General features: G+C 39.1%; 1 protein-coding gene and 1 pseudogene across 8 annotated transcripts in view; one reads left to right on the top strand and one right to left on the bottom strand.

Moving 5' to 3' along the window:
• LOC110256542 lies at positions 1,609-3,969 on the bottom strand (annotated as a pseudogene).
• The window catches only part of ZMAT3 (zinc finger matrin-type 3), a 34,368-nt gene continuing 27,399 nt past the window's right edge, over positions 16,139-23,107 (top strand). For 2 of the 8 annotated variants that reach the window (XM_021069855.1, XM_021069849.1), the window contains exons 1-3: positions 16,139-16,398; positions 16,573-16,662; positions 19,882-20,208. In XM_021069855.1, coding sequence (XP_020925514.1) covers positions 19,939-20,208 — 270 coding nt within the window. In that variant the 5' untranslated portion in view covers positions 16,139-16,398; positions 16,573-16,662; positions 19,882-19,938. Of the gene's footprint in view, positions 16,507-16,572; positions 16,663-17,183; positions 17,253-19,875; positions 20,209-23,107 lie in introns of those variants that run through there. The other 6 variants (XM_005670003.3, XM_021069848.1, XM_021069850.1 and 3 more) reach the window with 5 other exon arrangements.

Genomic DNA, 23,107 nt, shown 5'->3' with positions numbered 1-23,107 from the left:
CTACTCCAGTGAGCACATAAACGTTAAGAAAGTAAAACAGTAGTATTGCTGACATGGATAGAAGTCTGGATAGAAGATCAGACTAGCCACAACTTTCCTTTAAACTGAAGCTTAATCCAGAGCAAGGCCCTAACTCTCTTCAATTCTAAGAAGGCTGAGAGAAGTAAGAAAACTGCAGAAAAAAATTTCAAAGCTAGAAGAGGTTGGTTCATGAGGTTTAACGAAAGAAGCCATCTCCATAACATAAAAGTGCAAGGTGAAGCAACAAGTGCTAGTGAAGAAGCTGTAGCAAATTATCCAGAAGATCTTGCTAAGATCACTAATGAAGGTGGCTACACTAAACAGATTCTCAGTGTAAATAAAATGGTCTTATGTTAGAAGATGATGGCACCAAAAACTTTTATAGCTAGAGAGGAGAAATCAATTCCTTGCTTCAAAGTTTCAAAGAACAAGATGACTCTCTTGTTAGGGGCAGTGCTGCTAGTGACTAAGTTGAAACCAATACTCATTTACCATTCCCAATATCCTAGGGCTCTTAAGAAGTTTGCTAACTCTACTCTGCCTGTGCTCTATAAGTGGAAAAACAAAGCCTGCATGACAGCGCATCTGTTTTCAACATAGTTTAATGAATATTTTGATCCCACTATTGAGATCTGCTATTTAGAAAAGATTTCTTTCCACATGTGACTGCTCATTAACAATGCACCTGATCACCCAAGAGCTTGAAATTAATGTTGTTTCCATGGCTGCTAACACAACATCCATTCTGCACCCCATGGATCAAGGAGTAATTTTGATTTCCAAGCCTTAATATTTAAGAAATATGTAGGCCATAGCTGTCATAGATAGTGATTCCTCTGATGGATATGAGCAAAGTAAATAGAAAGCCTTCCAGAAAGGATTTATCATTGTAGACAGCATTAAGAACATGTATGATTCATAGGAAGAAGTCAAAATAACAATATTAGTAGGAGTTTGGAAAAAGTTGTTTCCAGTCCTTATGGATGACTTTGAGGAGTTAAAGACTTCAGAGGCAGAATTAATTGCAGTTGTGGTGAAAATAGCAAGAGAAGTAGAATTAGAAGTGGAAACCAGCAATGTGACTAAATTACTACAATGTCATAATAAAACTTCAACAGATAAGGAGTTGCCATTTAAGGATAAGCAAAAAAAAAAAAGTGCTTATCCTTATCCTTTCTTGAGATGGGATCTATCCCTGGTGAAAATGCTGTGCATATTGTTGAAATGACAACAAAGTATTTAGAATATTACAAAAATTTAGTTGATAAAGCAGCGGGAGAGTTTGAGAGGATAGATATTTTAAAAGAAGTTCTGCTATGGATAAAATGCCATCAAACAGCATTGCATGCTACAGAGAAACTGTGAAAGGAAGAGTCAATTGATGCAGCAAACCTCATTATTGTTTTATTTTTAAGAAATGACCACAGCTGCCCCAACCTTCAGCAAAGACCACTCTGGTCATTTAGCAGCCATCAACATAGAGGCAAAACCCTCCACCAGCAAAAAGATTATGACTCAATGAGGGCTCAGATGTTGGTTAGCATTTTTTAGCATTTTTTTTTTACCTACTTGCTTTATAAATAAGCTCAGACAGTATATTGCTTGCAGCTGTATTCGTCTTTTTTTTTTTTCCTTTTGGTAAATCTCTTCCATCAACTACTTCCATTTGTAGGTGATGAAATGTATAAGAAATCCACTTCAGGTGTTGGCACTGCTATGAGCCTGGTCTTTCCCTTTGCTTCAACTCAATTACTTTTGATTCTTGTTTCTATTCCAAGTCCGGGAAGTGATTTTCACTGCAGAAGATATCTGAAGACAGTCTTATGCCTACTGGTTGTGATCTACAACCAGGCTCTAGCTTCTTTAGGAAGGCTACACAGCATGGATTTAGATATTATATATTAAACTAAGAGACATCCTTAAATGAGTTTATTTTTAGATAACCTACATGACGTGATTTTTTTTTTCCCTCAAAAACAATTCCTCTGCTCCAAAACAACCAAAAATCGTTGTCAAGATAATGACATCAAGGTGCCACCAGTCCCATTTGTCTAAATCCTGGTGTTTTGTGGATGAAAAGCAGGGGCCAGCCACTTGTGATCACAGGTGACAGATCTGAAGTAACTGACAAATTTAACTTTTTTCCATTTCTAAGCCACCCTTAAAGAAAATCATATATGGGTGTCACACCATCCTCATGGTAGTCCAGCAGAGCAACCATGCCAACTGGATTCATGTTTTCACCAATAAGGAACTGAAAGTTTTTGAAATTAGCAAGGATGTGATTGATTTATTCTGCAGCTCCTGTCATAAAAGGTTTTACTCTCTCTGGTCTCTGTTTTTCAAGTTTCCCTTTGATCGACTTAATATAATCTTTGATATACTTCTTGTAGGCTTCTTTTGTGAAGTTTGTTTCCTGCAAATGATGGTTCATGACAATAGTGACACCAGTGATTACTGTGCTTTTGGTACCTTCGCCCTTCGGCTCTTCAGTGGAGGCATTTCCACCAATGAGCAAGTCATGATGTTACCCTCTATCCTACTGACCATGTCCCCTTCCACCTGTAGACACAGCCAGACCGAATCTCCTGGATCTTCTAGATGTGGAAGAACATCTCATCACGGCTGATGAGGTCCCAGTAGATGATCATGATGGTGGCTGGAGGAACACAGCTGCAGTGCTGGCTTATCAGGAACCCTGAGCTCAGGGCTGGCCTGGTGCTGCCTGAGAGAAGCTGGGGGTGGGTTGGGGAGATCAGGTGGAAAAGCTAGCAATAAGGTATTTTTAATTAAGATGTGTATATTGCTGGCATTCCTGGTCATGGTTCAGCAGAAACAAATCTCACTAGTATCCATGAGGACACAGGTTGGATCCTCGGCCTTGCTCAATGGGTCGGGGATCTAGGCCAGTAGCTACAGCTCCAATTTGACCTTTAGCCTGGAAACCTCCATATACCTTGGGTGTGGCCCTAAGAAAACAAAGATATGTATATTGCTTTTTATACGTAATGCTTTTTCACACATAATAAACTATAGTATAATGTAAACGGAACTTTTATATATACTGGACAACCAAAAAATTCATGTAACTATTGTGATACTCACTTTATGGCAATGGTCTAGAAATGTGCTGCAGTCTAGAACCTGCAATATCTCCAGCCTGTATCAGTATTAGTATTATATAACAATATATCACCTGAACCTTAAATCTGTTTTGGAGGGAATCTGGGGTATTGGCCACTATTACAACTCTAATCCGTATGCTACCGCACCAAATTATAAGATATTGATTGGCATCTGCATTTGTTAAGTCATAAGCAGACCTCTAACATAGAAGCTTGATTTCCTGTAATACAACTAAATCATTCAATAAAATTTTATAGCTTCTGTGAAAGAAGCTGTGCTGGATAGTGACTATATAGAGATACAACACACTGCTCATAGTCTAGTGGAGGAGACAGTCAGATATTACACAGAACTCACCGCTGTTATAGGCTATCTCAGAATGCTGTGGGAACAAACAATGAACTCTGATATGTTTATGATGATCACAGAAGATTAGGCAAAGAGAAAGCACATGAAAAAGGTGGGATGTGTGCGTGTGTGTGTGTGTGTGTGTTGAAGAACTGAGAATGATTCCAGATTTAGAAAACAGCATATGAAAAACTACAGAAGTATGAAAGTTCATGCTATGGCTGGAAACTAGCGAGTAACTGAATGTAAAATCTGAGAACCTACTATGTATCAAAGTTAAAACTTTGATAAGTTTTACTATAAATAGTAAAAAGGGAGTCTTCAAACACAGAAACATAGCAACAAAATAAATCCTCATATAGTGTTTAAAAATTATAAAATCAGCAGAGAGGAAGTACTCCCATAGCACTTTGTAATAACCCAAGTATGTGTTTAGTAAGTTGTTAATGTTTGTTGAATAAAGGAATAAATAAATGATAAATCTTAAAGCATGTTTAGGAGTCACACAGGTTCTGTTTTTGTTTCTCAAATGTTACCATTATGTCTTTACTCCAGTGCTTCAATATTTATGTAATACACAGATTTTCTTCTATTTGGCCCTTCTAATTATTTGCTGCCATCTAGTGTAATAAAGTTGATGTAATGTTCCCGCCCCCCACCCCCTTTTTGTGTGTGTCTTTTTAGGGCCACATCCAAGGCATATGGAAATTGCTAGGCTAGGGGTTGAATCGGAGCTACAGCTGCTGGTCTACAACACAGCCACAGCAATGCAGGACCTGAACCTCGTCTGCGACCTACAACACAGATCCCAGCAACGCTGGATCCCCAACCCACTGAGAGAAGCCAGGGATTAAACCTGCATCCTTGTGGATACTAGTCAGATTCGTTTCTGCTGTGCCATGATGGGAACTCTTACCCCAATTTTATTGAAAAATAATTGACATACATCAATATGTAAGTATAAGGTGTATAGCACAATGGTTTGATCTACATATATAGTGAAGTAATTACCACAGTAGGTCAGCTAACATCAATCTTCTTATGTAGATACAATAAAAATGAAGGAAAGAAGAAAAGAAAAAAGAAAATAAATCTGCTTGTGACAAGAACTTTTAGGATTTACTATCCAAACAACCACTGTATATACTGGTGGTTGTTACTAGCTTTAATTATCCTATTGTATATTATACCCCTCATACTTACTTATCTTAAAACTGGAAGTTTGTACCTTTTGATCACCTTCCTCCAACTCCCCCTCGCCATACCCTCAACCTCTGCTTATCAGAAGTTTGATCTCTTTTTCTGAGTTTGGGTTATTTGTTTGATGTTTTTTAAAGTTACTGTATATATATAAGTGAAATCATAGAGTATTTGTCTTTCACTGCTTGATTTATTTCACTTAGCATAATGCCTTCCAGGTCCATCCATGTTGTCATAAACTGTAGGATTTCCTCATTTTTATGGTGGAAATGTAATATATAATGGAATATATATATTATATAATGGAATATATATATTAATCATATAATATATATATATATATCACAAATTCTTTATTCATCCATCAGTGGACATTAAGGTTGTTTCCATGTCTTGGCTATTATAAATAATGCTGCTGTGAATGTGGGGGTACAGATATCTTTCTGAGTTAGCATGTTAGTTTTCTTTGGATATACTCCCAGAAGTAGAATTTCTGGATTACATGGTAGTTCTATTTTTAATTTTTTAAAGACCCTCCACACTGTTTTCTATAAAGGCTGTCCAAATTTACAATCCCACCATGTCCACACTAGATTTATTATCCTTTGTCTTTTTGACGATGGCCATTCTAACAGTTGCCATGTAATATCTCATTGTAGTTTCAATTTGCATTTTCTTAGTTACTGGTGATGTTGAGTATGTATCTGTTAGCCTTTCATATAGCTCCTTTGTCATGTTGTTTTTATTTTTTATATTTTTATTTTTGTCTTTTTGTCTTTTTAGGGCCGCACCCGCAGCATATGGAGGTTCCCAGTCTAGGGGTCCAATCGAAGCTGTAGCTGCCAGCCTACACCCCAGCCACAGCAATGTGGGATCTGAGCTGTGTCTGCAGTCTACGCTACAGCTCATGGCAACGCCTGATCCTTAACCCACTGAGCAAGGCCAGGGATAGAACCTGCTTCCTCATGGATGCTAGTAGGGTTTGTTAACTGCTGAGCCATGATGGGAATGCCTGTCATGTTGTTTTTAATTAACATGATATTCTGTTGGTTTTTCAGGCGTGCTTCCCTTCATATTTCATTTTAAAATTTAAGCTATAATTAAAATTTGAATAAAAATTAAGTGTCATAATGATGGTGCTATTTAATTGTGTGTAGCGATGATTTTTCAGATTAGATTCTATATATTAAAGCTAAGTCAGTGAAAGAATCTGATATAAAATTCAAGGAATTGTGGGTACAAAGGTAACAAATAATTTAAAAAATTGAGAACACTCTAAGGAAGTGCAATGGAATGTGATGCAAATTGGAATATCCCTGTCCTATGTTGTTGTCTCTTGGGTTCTTGTACTCCATTTGCTCAAAGTTTGTTAATGTTTTCCTGATGATGATTTTTTACTGTTTAAAAATGACATAGAAAAAAAAAAAAAAGGAGTTCCGTCGTGGCACAGTGGTTAACGAATCCGACTAGGAACCATGAGGTTGCGGGTTCGGTCCCTGCCCTTGCTCAGTGGGTTAACGATCCGGCGTTGCAGTGAGCTGTGGTGTAGGTCGCAGATGCGGCTCGGATCCCGCGTTGCTGTGGCTCTGGCGTAGGCCAGTGGCTACAGCTCGGATTCAACCCCTAGCCTGGGAACCTCCATATGCCGCGGGAGCGGCCCAAGAAATAGAAACAACAACAACAAAAAAGACAAAAGACAAAAAAAAAAAAAATGACATAGATTGTATCATTTCTTGATAATTAAAAAGAAACTTAGGAGTTCCCTGGTGGCTCAGTGGGCTAAGGATCCAGGTTGTCATTGCAGTGGCAGGCATTCAATCTCTGGCCCCAAAATTTCTGCATGTGTTGACATGCCCGAGAGAGAGAGAGAGAGAGAGAGAGAGAGAGAGAGAGAGAGAGAGAGAGAGAGAGAGAGAGAGAAACATACATAAGTGAATTAAGATCAGAAAATACCATTTAACGTGCTCATTGGCTTTAACTCTCACATGCGCATTATAATGTTATTCTCTCTTTCTCCCTTCACCCCTTTTTTCTTTTTTATTCTTTTTTATTCTGTGCAAAAGAAAATACTACTTTGGTTTTTATTTCACTTTTAGAAAACTTGTAGCTCTGAAGGAAATGTTGGCTGAATAGGTCTGTCATGACATCATTACTAGACTTTCAAGACAAATGTAAAATTAAGTTGTTTGAAGCTAGCACTTGCTGTGATGGAAGAGACTCCGGAAGGAAGACTTCCACCCTTCGAAGGCTTAGGGCCTCTTGGGGTTTCATCTAAGAGTTATCAAATTAGAATTGGAATGATTTATTGGAATGTTTTATCTTTCTTCTTTTCCTCAATTTCCCATCCACTTGTACCAGCAACACCATGAATTCCTACACCATGAAGAAACTCCAAGTTGGCACCAAGAACCCTGAATTCTAATTCTGGCTTCTGTTATAAGTGGTGGTATGACACTAGTCAAGACACATGGGCCTCACTTTCCTCTTTTATAAATTCAAGCCTCGACTTAAGATGGGTTTTGTGGTTGTTGTTCTTTCAATTTCTAAGGTGCAGTGATTTTTCTTGCTATTTACTTTGCTGAGATTTATTTATTCTCCTGATTTGAGGTGAATGCAAACCTTTATTAGAAAATGATTCCTGAAGAGGGAGGAAAACTATAGTGAAAGAGTTGTTGAGATAAAAGGAAGGTTAATTGGTTGCCATTCTTCTTTTAAATCCATCTGCTAAAAGGTAGCAGAATTATTTCTGACATGTCCTCATCCTCGCATAATGAAAAAAACCGGTATGTTAAGTCTGAACATGTGTTTCTATTTTTAAAAGGATTCAATATCCAATATTGGGAAAGATCTAAGTTTATAATATACAGTCTATCACAAGGAAAGCTGAAGCTGGGGGAAGAGAAAATGGAATGGAATGTACATTAAGTACTGGAGGGATGTTTAAATATTCAAAACACCACAGGTGATTCAGATTATCCCGACTCCTCTATGATAAGCTGCAGACAGTAACCATCCACTTACATTATTTGTGGAAACTGGAGCTCTTTTTATGAATTACCGACTTTCTAGAGTGGTTTATGGAAATTGTCCTTGTTATTGTCTCATAAATAGGATAATGAACACATTCTTTGGATAATCGGAAAAAAAGAAAGAATTCCACCTTTAGAAGTGAGGCAATTTTACTTCACTTGGGGATAGGAGCAAGGAACCACTTAACCTTATAAAGAAAATAAAAAGTTGGAGTTCCCGTCGTGGCTCAGCGTAAACGAATCTGAATCCATGAGGACGCAGGTTCGATCCCTGGCCTCCCTCAGTGGGTTAAGGATCCGGCGTTGCCATGAGCTGTGGTGTATGTCGAAGTCGAGGCTTGGATCCCACGCTGCTGTGGTTGTGGTGTAGACAGCAGCTGTAGCTCTGATTAGACCCCTAGCCTGGGAACTTGCCAATGCCACAAGCGTAGTGCTTAAAAGACAAAAAAAAAAAAAAAAAGTTATGTATCAAACTGAGAGTCTATCACTATTAGGAACCTTTTCCAGGAGTCTGTATTATGGGAAAGAAGATTCAAGTGCTTCATTCTTTCTTTTCTATTTTCTGCATTCAAGACCATATAACCCATCCAAAAACATTTACTTAGCACCAGTTCCCCACTATTACAAGGGCCTCTTGTTGAAAATATTTTTAAAAATTTATGATGCCTATCTCATAGCATTTATATTTTTGTACCTAGTAATTATAAGATGACACATACATAAAAACCTGCCATGAATTTAGACCACTTTTAATGGTATCTGACTAGTTATGCCTAGTAGTTCTATAGCTCTGGAACACAGTTACATATATTATCTGGAGCCATTCTTTATAGATAATATTAAGTGAGCAAAAATATTGGATAATTGCTTGTATTATCTCTACAGGCCCAAGGTTTAAAGGTAGGAACCTGTCTACTGCTCTGGAGCATTGAAACCCAACCAGGTTGGGAGGGGAGGGCCTGAGATGCATGTTAGCTGAGCTTTCCCTTCTAGAGTTAGCCTTATGAAAACAAAGGGTATATTGAAAATTCGTGTTTTTCTTCCTCAAACATTCCCCTGCCTTGAGATTTGTGCACTCTGCCAACTCCACCACCATCCCTCAATACTTTGCTAGGAGCAGTGGTTTCTGTACTTAGTGGTTTCATGCACAGGAAACATTTAATAAGACAAAACCAAACAAAAACATGTAAATATTGGGAGAAAAGGGGAAACTGTGTGATTAAGAAGATTAAAAAAACCCCACAATACACCAGCATTATCATATTCTAAAATAAGTTACAAGATTAGAAATAATATAATCTCAATAGACAGTCAAATTTAAATTAGATAAATTTAATTTAATGGAAAATTGACAGCCCTAATTTTTTTTTCATTTTCTGTAAGATTGGTAAAATTATCTTTATGGACTAGTGATTTGGAACCATTACCCAGAGGATAAAAGCATAATCTTCATTTCAAATAACTTCTACTTTTATTGATATTTTTATTTTTTCTAACTAGAATTTGTATTCAAATCCTTTAAGAAAGCCTCAGATAATAACTTCCTTTCTTCCATGTTGAAGAAAGCATCCAACTTGGGTTTAACATGAAATGTTTACTTCTTTGTTTATATCCTTTTATCTTTTTATGGTTATATTTATTCATTTCATCATAAAAATACTTTGCCTCAATCCCATAAAAAGTATTTTAGGTGGCTTTAGCATATATTGTAAAAAAAATTTAAATAAATAGAAGATGAAATTTAGATAAAAAATAAAAATAAGGAAATAATGTTTGAGTGCAAAAATACATGCTGAGTCCTGTACAAATTTTAGAGGTGAGCTTCATATTTGAATCTAGGATTCCTAACAGAGAAAAGAAGAGGGAAACAGACTGATAAATTATACATTACTGTATAACAAATCAAAAATTAGCTGCTTAAAATATCAAACATATATTATCTCTTAGGATCAGGAATCTAGAAGGGGTGTAGCTGGGGGGTTTTGGCTCAGCGTCTCTCAAGAGGTTGACTTTAAGATGTCAGCAGGGGCTGCGGTTGTTTGAAGGTTTGACTGGGGCTCTAGGATTCATTTTCAAGATAGTTCATCACATGGCTGTTGGCCGAGGCTGATAGTCTTGGTTCCTGGATGGCTGTTGGCAGAAGGCATTAATTTTTCACCATGTTGCTCCACAGGGCTGCCTGAGTGTCATTAGAGCATGGCAACTGAATTTCCCAGAGTGAGTAATTTAAGACAGAAGGCAAGAGGGGAAGCCATATTGCCTTTTATGATCTAGTCTTGGAAATGACATACTGTTACTTCTATAGTATTCTGTTGCTCACACAAATAAACCCTATTACATTGTGGGGTGCAACCACACAGGAATGGGATCACTGGGGATTGCTGGGGTCCATTTTGGCAAATGGCTTCACAGTGATCAAGTTAAAGATTCTGTATTATTAATTTAAAAAAAAAAGAAGTTTTGTGGGGAAAAGAAACTTGTTTACCACCATACCCCAGACTGAGATATAAAAGAAATTTAATTTATTTCATGGAACTGCATAAAGAGGTCATTATATGAAATGACAGAAAATGCTCTCAACGATATACCTAAAAGAGCTCTAGTATGAGTTACATATTAATGTTTTTCATGTTCCAAAGTTGATCATATATATGGTCTTGGGAGGTGAGGCTTTGGGAAAGTAATTAGATTTAGATGAGGTCATGAACTCATGGGGGCGGAGTCCTCATGGTGAGAATTGTGCCTGCTTAAGAAGAGACCTAAGAGTGCTCACTCTCTTTCCTTTTCTTTCTTTCCCTCTCTTCCTCTCGCACTCCCTCTTTGCCATGAAGAGACAGGAAGAAGATGGCCATATGCCAACCAGGAAGAGGGCTCTCACTAGACACTGAATATGCCAGCATTTTGATCTTAGATTTTCCAGCTTCCAGAACTGTGAGAAATAGATTTCTGTGGTTTAATCTACCCAACCTATTATTGCAAACTGGACTGACACCACTTCATGTAAATTGATGGCATAAAAACAAAATATCACTAAGTGAAAGCACTGATGTGAGAAAGCTACAAAATCAGTCAAAACTGAAAGTGTTCAGATGTAGCATAATACAAGGATAATCTTTAGGGAAATTGAGGTGGTGCTTCTCAAATTGAGGTGATTCTATCCCAGGGATTATATATATCAGTGAACTGGAGATACTTAAAACCAATGAATTAACCTGTGTAATCTTTCTGAAGCATTAAATTTATTTGAAGATTTTGGGGGAAAGTTGTGATTTTTTTTTTCTTTTTCAGCCATGGCATATCAAAGTTCCTTGGCAGGAACTGATCAGAGCCACAGCTACAATCTATGCCAGAGCTGAGGCAATGCCGAATCCCTAACCCACAGTGCCGGGTGTGGGATCAAACCCAAGTCTACACAGCAACCTGAGCCACTGTAGTAGAATCCTTAACCCACTGTGCTACAGAGGGAACTCCATGAATATTTTTTATTGAAACATTTTGTCACATAAGTCCACAAGAAAAATCAATAGTTATCCTTTTTGTGTTTTTATTTATTTTTTTTACAAATTTATGTTTTACATTTGTTTAATTTTTATATGTTTTAATATTTTTATATACCAGGAATTACTGGGAAATTTGGACTTACAGGACTCATCTCAAATTACAGCCACATTGAGGGTAAGGTCATCAGCACATTAACTTTTGAGGGACATGAACATATAGTCCATAATACCCCCTATTAATGTGGGAGCACATCAGGGTCCAGATAATAAATGGAATCCTGACCAAAGTCTGACTTCTCATTGGTCCATTAGATTCAGACACATCACGTGTTAATTTTCATGTTGCTGAATTGAGAATGGCCTTCTTGGTTATCTTGAGCATGTCAGAGCCCCAAAATTGATCTTGGTTTGTGAGGTAAGAACTATCATACTAGCGAAAACCAAGTGGAAGTCCTTGGAACTTCCCAACCTTACCTCAGACCAAAATAGTAAATCAAAAACAATTTGTATCCCAGGGAATATAGTGGAGTTCTCTAAAATATCTAAAGGGTGCAAAGATAATAGTCCTTAAGGTCTTTTCTTCTTTCTTTCTTTTTTTTGTCTTTTGTCTTTTGTCTTTTTAGGGCCTCACCAGCAGCATATGGAAGTTCCCAGGCTACGGGTCTAATTGGAGCTGTAGCTGCCAGCCTTCACCACAGCCACAGCAACATGGGATCCGAGCCACGTCTGTGACCTACACCACAGTTCATGGCAACAGCGGATCCTTAACCTACTGAGCAAGGCCAGGGATTGAACCTGCCACCTCATGGCTACTAGTTTGGGTTCATTAACCACTGAGCCATGATGGGAACTCCCTAGTCCTTAGGTCTTAATTTAATCCACCAGACTAACCTCTGCAGAAGCCATACAGCTCCTGCAGAATAATTGTAGATAGACTGTCTCTAGTAATAACTTGATTGCAGTAGGCATGTTGGGAGTGGTATTTTTGTTAGAACAGATGAATATGGCCTCAAGTACATTATCTGCGGTCACTGATTTTGGTGAATAAATTTTTTTCCATCCCAATGATGAAAGAGGATCACAAATAATTTGTATTCACATGAAATGAGTATCAAAATATTACATTTAATGGAACTAGAAAAAGAAGAGCAAATAAAACCCAGAGTCAGTAGAAAGAAAGAATAATGATCAGAACAGAAGTAAATGAAATAGAGACTTAAAAAACAGAAAAGATCAATTTAACCGAGTTTTTTTTTCAAATGATAAACAAAATTAATATACCTTTAGCCAGACTCATCAAGGAAATTAAAAAATGAATAAATAAAATCAGAAATAAAAGAGAGCAAGTTACAACCAACACCACAGAGAAACATAAGAGATTACTACAAACAAATATATGACAATAAAATAGACAACTTGGAAGGAATGGATAAATTCATAGAAACAAAGTATGAATTAGGAAGAAATAGAAATATGAATAGACCAATTACCAGTAATAAAGTAAACTAGTAATTAAAAAACTCCAAACAAACAAAAGTCCAGGACCAGACAGCTCCACAGATGACTTCTACCAAACATTTAAAGGAATTCTATTCTCAAGCTATTCCAAAAAATCAAAGTGGAAGGAATGCTTCTGAACTTATTCTATAAAGCCAGCTTCACTCTGATACTGACACTGAATGTCAATGACACTGAAAAAAAAATTACAGGCTGACATCAGTGAACCTAGATGCAAAAATCCTCAACAAAATACTAACAAACCAAATTCAACAATACATTACAAGGAACATACACTATGATCAAATGGGATTTATCCCAGGAATGCAAAGATGGTTCAATATCTACAAATCAGGGATATCCCATCATGGCTCAGTGGTAACAAATCCAACTAGGATCCATGAGGGTGCGAGTTTGATCCCTGGCCTTGCTCAGTGGGTTAAGGATCCAGTGTTGCCATGAGCTGTGGTGTTGGTTGCAGATGCGGCTCAGATCCGTCATTGCTGTGACTGTGGCTACAGCTCTGACTTGACCCATAGCCTGGAAACTTCCCTATGTCACAGGTGTAGCCCTAAAATACCAAAACAAACAAACAAACAAAAATTGCAAATCAAGCAACATGATACACCACAATAACAAAAGGAAGGGTAAAAATCACATGATCATCCCCATAGATGCAAAAAAGCATTTAACAAAATTCAACATACATTTATGAAAAAAAAATAAAACCTTTTGACAAAGTGGGAATAGAGGGCACATAACTCAATATAATAAAGGCCGCATATGACAAAACTATAGCCAATATCATACTCAATGGTGAAAAGTTGAAAGTATTTTCTCTAAGATCAGGAACAAGACAAGGATGTCCTCTCTTGCCACTTTTATTCAACATAGTATTGGAAAGCCCAGCTATAGCAATCAAACAAGAAAATAAAAAGATTCAAATTGGAAAGGAAGAACTAAAATGATCACTTTTTTTTTTTTTGGTCTTTTGAGGGCTGCACCCAAGGCATATGGAGGTTCCCAGGCTAGGGGTCTAATCGGAGCTTCACCTGCCAGCCTATGCCACAGTCACAGCAACGCCAGATCTGAACCATGTCTACGACCTACACCACAGCTCACGGCAACACCAAATCCTTAACCTACTGAGTGAAGCCAGGGATCAAACCTGCAATCTCATGGTTCCTAGTCGGATTTGTCTCTGCTGTGCCATGACAGGAACTGCTAAAATTATCACTTTTTGCAGTGTTTCTATGATACTATACATATAAAATCCTAAAGATACCACCAAAAAGCTACTAGAGCTCATCAATGAATTTGGTAAAATCAGAGGATACAAAATTATACAGTAATCTATTGCAATTCTATACACTAACAACAAACTATAAAAAAAAGAAATTAAAGAAACAATTCCATTTACCATGATATCAAAAAGAATAAAATACCTGGGAAAAAAAACCTACCTAAGGAGGTAAAAACCTGTACTCCAAAAACTGTAAGACATTGATGAAAGAAACTGAAGATGATACAAACAGATGGAAAGATACACTGCGTTCATGGATTTCCAATAAATATTGTAAAAAGAACTGTACTACCCAAGACTATCTACAGATTTAAAGCAATCACTATCAAAATACCAATGGCATTCTTCACAAACTAGAAAAACTAATTACACAAATACCCTGAAGAGCCCAAACAATCTTGAAAGAACAGAGCTGGAAGTATCATGCTCCATGTCTTCAGGCTATACTACAGTAATCAGAACAGTATGGTACTGGCACAGAAACAGACACATAGATCAATGGACCAGGATAGAGAACGCGGAAATAAATTTCACACTTACATTGCCAATTAATCTATGACAACTGAGACAAGAATACACAATGGGGAAAAGACAGCCTCTTCAATAAATGGTGTTGGGAAAACTGGACAGCTACATGCAGACAAATCAAACTGGACTATTTTGGAGTTCCGGTAGTGGCACAGTGGTTAAGGAATCTGACTAGGAACCATGAGGTTGCGGGTTTAATCCCTGCCCTCGCTCAGTGGTTTAAGGATCTGGCATTGCCCTGAGCTGTGGTGTAGGTTGAAGATGTGGCTGGGATCCCACGTTACTGTGGCACTGGTGTAGGCCGGCGGCTACAGCTCCGATTAGACCCCTAGCCTGGGAACCTCCATATGCCACGGGAAGCGGCCGTAGAAAAGGGGGAAGAAAAAAAAAAAAAAAACTGGACTATTTAAAAACAATGTGGTCATTTAAAAATTTGGCACAAAGTACGTATACATAAACAGAAGCTTAGTTCAGAAAAACTCTTGTTTTCTACCTAGGCATGATGAATTACACTGCACAAATAGCCTGTGTACATTAGCAGTGGTTGCGATTTTTAAAGCATCATTGTATATATTAAGTTATTTCTAGAAAACACTCTATTTGGTTTGTTGGTGATAGTATTGGATGGCGTGCTTCAGCCAAAGAAAAAGCCTCAATTTGCTGCAGTAGTTTGCCTACAACTATTAGGACACATCTTGCTGTATGTAGATCTCCTTGACATTTTAATTAATTATTAAAAAATAAACACAACTTGTGAATGTACTTAATATCACTGAACTGAACATTTAAAATGGTGAAAATGATAAATTTATGTTATGTATATTTTACCCCCCCTCCCAGAAAATATTCTTATTGTATTCTTATTGGAGAATTTACTAGTTAATACCATTTTAGAGCTGGAATTCTCTCGACTCATCTCTCAGTGTCGTCCCTGAAAGCGTTGAGGTTTACTATGAGAGGATGTGACATTTTAGTCTTAAATGTCTCTTCCTGGTCTTTTCTGTCTTGCAGGTGAGGCTGAGGGGACGGGGAGCAGCGCGAGCAAGAGAAAGTCATCTCTATCTTGCCAGCTTTGGGTGCTGGGGAGGGTGTGTGTGTGTGTGTGTGTGTGTGTGTGTTTCTCGAGTCGGAGGGTGGGGGGAATTCTTATGTGATTGGAATTCTTTATCCTGGAAGAAGGTGCAGTTTCAAGGTTCTGCCGCAGGAGTTTAAAGGATCCTGGATATTTTGGCAGCTCCTCTCAGTCGCCTGAGCCGGCAATCAGCAGACTGAAGGCGGGGCTGGAATGAAAACAGTTGGGATCTCAATGACTGGAGGTGAAAGTTGCAAAAACTCTGTTCAGGTTTCTGCTCTGTATCAACTTTCCAGGTTATATGATAAACAGCTTTTAGGGTCCGCGGTGGTGTATCAGCCCTCTGACTTGTGCCTTTGTTCCTCAGTGCCCCTGCGCTCACAGTCCCCGCACATGCCCAGCGCGCACCGCACCCGCCCGGGATGCTGGAGCCGCTGCCGCCGCCGCTACTGCGGCCGTCGCCTGGCCTGCTCCACCAAGGACATGCGCACTGGCGACGCCGGGCCGGCGCCTTCAGTCTCCTCCTCCGCCGCCTCCCGGTTCCGCAGTCACTTCCTGCAGCTGTTTCCCTGTGGGTCCGGTAGCACTGACTTTTGACAGTCAGCCTTCAGCTGCGGAGGGGGCTTGCCTGGGCCAGCTGAGAAAGTTGCGCGGAGGGAGGCAGAGTTGAACCCGGCGGAGACGAACCAGGCAGATTCGAGCGCGCAGGACGGACGGCGGCGGGTGGCCGGGGAAGACGCGGCGCCTAGACTCCGTCGAGTCCCGGGGGTTCCGGTAAGTGCGGGGTATCGCGAGCCTCGGGGAATATAGGACGAGCCCAGAAGCTAAGGGACTAGCGGTTCCTTTCCGGTGCGGTCTTTCCACCTGTGCTCCACGTGACAGGTTTGCGCTGCTTTTATTTATCTGGTTGTTTTTAAGCATTTCACGTGTACTGTTTGGATCATCTAGGCGTGCAGCTGCCTTGGCCCTCGAGCTTGCCCCCGCCCCGTGGGAGACCGGGGATTCCATCTTTCGTGATGGCATCCTTATGGGATTGAGGTGCGTGCGTGTGAATGTATGTGTGTGTGCGCGCTTCTGTATTATGCATGCACATTTTAGGAATGTAGGGTATATGTGGGCGATACTGAAGTACATGTAGCTTTGATTCCAATATGTGAAAGGTTCCCTAGGATTAGGAACCGTCGTAGCTGAGACTGGAAAACATTCGCCAATTCACCCAGGCCTTTTCTCCCCCAGATTCTTGCGTTCTTTTGGGTCTTCTTTATGCGATGTACCTTACCTCAACTAATTATTTTTCTATTTTCCTCTTTCTCATTCCTTCTCTCTGCCTTCTGATGACCTCTGAATAATGCTCACCGTCTTTCCCTCATTTCCAGAATTTCCAGTTACAGACTTCCCTAGTTTGCTGAGGGTGCTGGTAACCTGTTTCTTTATTGTGTTCTCTTTCCTCAGAAGATTTTTCCGAATGAGAAAGTGGTTGTCTTTAATACAGTATGTGAAGAGTAGGCCCCAGTCTGATCATTATAACTATGCTATGATCTTTCGTTTTCCTTAAACAGGGTACTCTGTGAAGCTTTGGTTTTCTTTATTGTTCCTTCAATCCCTTCCACACCGGGTCATTAACCATCGTAAGTCCTTCATTTATGCCACTTTAAGCGTCAAATTGAACGGCTTTTATGATCTGAGGAATATTTTATTTATATCATTCATCAAGTTAGTTTCTTTTAATCTAATGCAGTAGTTGAACACAGCCGCATTTGCTTTGAGTCTCTTTATGTTCCACCATTCGTGCTTTCGTTTTACTACAGAAGGCTTCGTTTTACTACTTCTTGTAGATTTTAGTTTTATGCTACTGTTAAAAAATTTTTTTAAAGCATAGTAATATCTGATGTAATTGTCCTGCACACATTCTTTCGGGGTAGTTGACATCATTTTTATTGTTACATATTATAAGAAAAAATTTTAGACTATGTAGCTTTTCTTCAAACGTTGTAAAGGTAAAATGTGATAATAGGTAAGTTTGTTCTTGGCCAGAATTTTTTCTTGGGGAGGTTATCAGGCCTTTATTTCGACGGAAACCTGTAGAAGATACTGGAGGAGCCCCATGCTATTTCCTCAAGTGGGAGTGAGCTTTCATAAAACAAGTCCAGACATGTCTAGGCGATTGGTAGCATTTGATTTTCTGTTTATATTGCTGATTTTCTTTATCCAGATATTTTGACACCCTCTGCCCCCATTTCTTTTCTGAGTTGACAGTTTGTCATTGGCACTTTGGTATCAGTATGTCTCTTTACAGGTGGTATGCATAGTCTTTTAATATTATGAAGTATTATAATTAGGAAGTTAAACTTTTTTAAAAAGTGGCCTTTCTCTCCTTAGTTTTCCTTTTTAAAGTATCCATATCTGCCTTTGCTTTCTGAATGTCTTTGATTTAATTGAGAGAATAATATGATTGTAGAGAACCTGACTTTTTAAATGTTCTGAATCTGTATTGCTTTATTAAAAAAATTCTCTCAGAGGTATGGACAACATACTTCTGCTTGAGAATAAAATATTATTGTTCTTCTAAATATTATATTTAATGAGAAGTATTGTTAAATACTATGCTAATAATTTATGTACTTTGCCCTTTACTACATTTTCTCACTGTACTGATATCTTCTGCTGCCCCTAGACCCTGACTTTAGTATAAAAGTTGTTAACTTGGTTGCAGTTTCTATATGTAAATACTTATTAAATGTGGTAAAAGAGGTTTTAACTTTTCAAAATGTTCTTGGTTAATTTTAGTAAATATATTATTGCCGTGAAATGTACCCATTCCTATTGCAGACAGAAAATTTCATCAGTTTAAAATTGTTATATTCTTTTGACCAATAAAAGAGGTTTTAATAGTATTGAGAGTGGAAGGAATAGGAAATTTTGAAAGAAGGATTTTAATTTGGATTAATTAGAATTGTGGGATCTCAAAGCATGTGGTGTGGTTCATTTTGAGATATTCAGGGTTAGAAGTTGCTACCTGAGTGGGAGGCAGAAGATTCACCAATACAATTAAAGTGGGATTGGAACATATTGGGTGTTTTCTGAGGGAAACAGAATAGAGACCATCAGTTATTTAGTAAGTAGGGGGGAGCAAAGAGTCAAAAGACTGAGGAACTAAAATTATATTGGGGCTTATTGTAGTGTGTTCCAGTATGCCAGTGGACATTTAGTTGGTACACTATTTTTGTAGGTAATTTACCTACACAGGGAAGGAAAATACTATGATTTTATAGTGACCTCATGAATACAATCTAAGGCTTTATGAAGTGGGATCTTAAACTCAAGGCAATGGGAAGCAGACAATTAACATAATATAGGCAACAGGCTGAATGGAGACTGGGGTGGCCTGGAGAAGGCAAGCTTGGCTACCTGGGACAGGGCCTCTTAGCACTAACTTGCTAATTGTTGTCTATGCAGGACCATAGGCTTGCAAGATCATCCTTTTATCAAGAGGAGCCATAAATCTTTGATTTTTAAATGTTGATGACTAATTCAATTAAACCAATGAAAGCAAAACAAAACATTGTATATTCCAAACAGAGCACATCAGTGGCTGCATGTGGCCTACTGTAGGTAACTTTTGCTCTGAGGAGTCATTGGCTCAATTATTTAAATATTGTTAGTTGATCAGAAGGTACGCTTTTATTTATTTCTGTCACATAGTAACTCAGAGTTATTCCTTAAGTTCCTTGATATTTCAGCTAGTTCTAGAAGTGCGTGAAGTAATCTGAGAAGTGACACTCTTTATTTCACTCTTTTTGGTATCATTTGGATGGAATGACTATTTGCTAAGGTTCTTTACTGATGGTGTTTTTTGGATTATTTATGATTTTCATCAAGAGTGTCTAAGTGTAAGTGTGCCTGAGGAAAGGGGTCTGTTCTAGGTGACCTTTGATGTCCATTTCAGCCATGTGACTTTTAGATTTAATTAGCCATGGATGCAATGCTATGTTCACAGGCCAGAGAGACTGCAGTTGGAGCTGTACCAAGCAAAAAAAAAAAAGCCAAATCTATAAAGCTATTCTCAATGGAAGAGCATTGTGTCAGTGTGGATTCACAGACAGGAGAAGTCTGCTAGATGATACAGAGGGAGAGAAGGCCCAAAGATGGTTTAGAGAAGTAAGGGACAGGGTCAGATAGTGTGGTCATTTACATGTCATATTGCTGAGGACACATTTTAAAGTTTTTGTTTTGTTTTGTTTTTTGCTGTTGATTCAGATTTGAAGACCCAACTTCTCACCACCCATTGGATTATGCCCAAGGCTTTCATACCCAATGATTCTCTTGCAACACGCCGGGCTTCCTCCACCTAAGCGGCCCTCATCCTCTCTTCCTATGTCAGTGGCTGCTAGGTCTACAGGAACCTTTCAGCTTCCACCACCGAAGGCTTTTGGGCAGGAAGCTTCCTTGTCTCTGGCAGGGGAAGAGGAGTTACCAAAGGGAGGGGAGCAAGACTCTGCCCTGGAGGAGCTATGTAAGCCCTTGTACTGCAAGCTCTGCAATGTCACCTTGAACTCAGCACAGCAAGCCCAAGCTCATTATCAGGTAAGGGAAGACAAGGAAAATCTGCCATTTAGTGGGATAACATTAGGGTTCTGCCCATTTCAGAGTTGTTTCTGAAATGACCCACTGTGCCTGGAATAATAAAATCCCTAAGTATTACTGTTTTGTCGAAAGCACAGTTTCTACTTTGAAAGAAAGCGTCACTTTTCATAGAATGAGGTCTCTCTCAACATCCTACACTTAGCTATGTGACATTTGATAGCTTACCAGTTGTTTTTGGCAAATGTAAATCATCTATCCATGTTTGAACCTGTAATCCTAAGCACAACAGGTATTTGAGACATGATGTGCCAAATTCAATTCAGTGTCAAAATTGTTTAGAAGAATTTGTCTTATATTCTCTTTCAGCTAACAGTTTGCATCATTTCAAGGTACTCTCTATGAATCTTATTCTTTTCCTTTTGATGTCTAACTCAATCACTGCTAAGGAAAACTTCATTCATAATAATTATATCTGGTTCTTTTTAGCCTCTTAGTATGAACTCTTACTTATTTCTAATATGTAAAGCTTTCACCTCCTTGTAGAATTGCTAGTGGAAAGGGCAATTTTATTTTTTCCACTTTTTTTTTTTTGCTTTTTAGGGCCACACCCATGGCATATGGAAGTTCCTAGGCTAGGGGTCGAATTGGAGCTGTAGCTGATGGCCTCACCACAGCCACGGCAATGCAGGATCCGCACCATGTCTGCGACCTACACCACAGCTCATGGCAACAACGGATCCTTAACCTACTGAGCAAGGCCAGGGATTGAACCCGAATCCTCATGGATCCTATTCAGGTTCGTTAACCGCTGAGCCATGGGGGGAACTCCCGAAAGGGCAATTTTAGAGCATATCATTACCAAGGATTCTAGGCTCCATACCCCCAACTACAAAATAAGTCATCTCATCTCTACGAATGCACACCTCCAATTCTGGGAGAGAGCCAGAAATGGGTGCAAAGACACCATGGCAGGGGTATAGTATCAGGGATACCAGTTACAGGGCTCTTAGCTATGTCCTGAGGATGCTCCATGGAGATCATGTTGGGGGCCAACTGCAGCTCCTCATAAAGACCAATTCCTGAATCCCTCTTCTCCCTTACCCATGTTATCCACTTCACTAGAATGTCTCAAACCTAACATATAAACATATATGAAATTAGGAGTTCCTGTTGTGGCGCAGCGGAAACTAATCTGGCCAGGAACCATGAGGTTGTGGGTTCAATCCCTGGCCTTGCTCAATGGGTTAAGGATCCTGCATTGCTGTGAGCTGTTGTGTGGGTCGCAGACGCGGATCTGGCGTTGCTGTGGCTGTGCTGTAGGCTGGCGGCTACAGTTCCGATTAGACCCCTAGCCTGGGAACCTCCATATGCCCTGGGTTCGGTTCCTAAAAAGACAAAAACAAACAAACATCAAAAAAACCCGTATATGAAATAAAATGTTTTTTTTCCAAAATTGGATCTAAAATAGCCCGGGCATTAATGGGTTACTCCCACAGACAACGGCCACAGCATTTCATAGGGTCCCTGCTCTCAATGTCCATGGTATGCAGAGCAAACCTCTTTCTATGACTATTCAGGGCAGATATTTTTCACTCTATGTTGACTAATAGCTTCAGATCAAGATGATTTTCTCTCAACATCCAGGCTCCAGCCATGCCAACCTTCTCATTCCCCAAATACAGTGGTGCAAATTTGCTTTGTTTTTTTTTTTTTTCTTAAATTATAGTTGATTTACAATGTTGTGCCTACTTTGGGGTCCTTGCTTCTTCTGTTAGATGCTCTTCTCTCATGAGCCCCCCTCTGCAAAGCTGTTCATCAAGCCGGTTCTCAGTTCTCAAAGAGGTCTGTTAGTCACCCTGTGCACAGAGGCCTTCTCAGGCAATGACACCCCTCACAGGTGCCACTTGTTTCCAGTCCTCAAACTCCACTCATGCTTAGTATGGTTCCTGAACTCCTGAGTCAAGTCTGACTCTCCCACTGGTCTCTAAGCTCAGTGAAACCAGGGGTCCTGTCTTGTTGTGGTCTGTGCACAAAGGTTGGAAGAAGAATTTCCAGACTCATATTGGGGTGAAAAGAAAGAAAAGTTTATTGAGAATGGTGAGGTGAAGAGAAGTAGGGTTTATTGAGATAAGAGCTACTACAAGTGCAGCAAGGATGACTCCCTGGCCATCAGGGAGAGCCGACCATAGAGAAAGAAGAATTTAAGAGAGACACTATGAGCCAGAGAACACAGCAGGACCACTGCCTGATGATCAGGATGAGCACGTGGTCATGTCTGTTTTTGTAACCCAGGGAAAGGAGAGGTCTCAGGATATAATGACCTGCTGATTGGTTGGGGACGGAGGGGTCGTAGGATATACCTGCTGGTTGGTTGGTTGCATACAAGGGCCTTAAAGGGGCAGGATGAGGAGTGGGCCACATACCTTTTGTAGCAGGAGGTAGGAAGGAGTAGGGAGGTTGCTCAAGGTAAGGGAAGGGGCATTACAGTGAAATGGGTGGGGTGATGATAAGGGTCTGGGAAAAAAAAGGATATTATTACCTAAAAACAAATAGAAAATTAAATTTTGGCTGGAAAGAGAGGTACAGTATTTCTTTTTATTCTAGATTGTTTTCTGTATAATAAATTACATGCTGCTTTATTTATTTATTTATTTATTTTGAGAAAAGAGATTCGAAAAGTAATTGAGGCCAAATGTCATTGAATGAAAAGTGTGTCTTCTGGGTCATCATTAATTTGACTATTTATTCTCTGCATGAATATCTGAAATAGTAAGACAGCATGGTAGAAGGATGACTGTTACAAAGACATTTCTTCTATCATGCCTCTATAACTTTCTCCAACTTAACATTTTTATTTACTCTGGGTGCAAGTCTTTTTTGTTTTGTTTTGTTTTGATCT

The sequence above is a fragment of the Sus scrofa genome, chromosome 13 (genome assembly GCF_000003025.6).
Source record: "Sus scrofa isolate TJ Tabasco breed Duroc chromosome 13, Sscrofa11.1, whole genome shotgun sequence".
Lineage (NCBI taxonomy): Eukaryota > Metazoa > Chordata > Mammalia > Artiodactyla > Suidae > Sus > Sus scrofa.
Note: the sequence above shows the minus strand (reverse complement) of the source record. Positions and strands in the feature narration are given on the sequence as shown.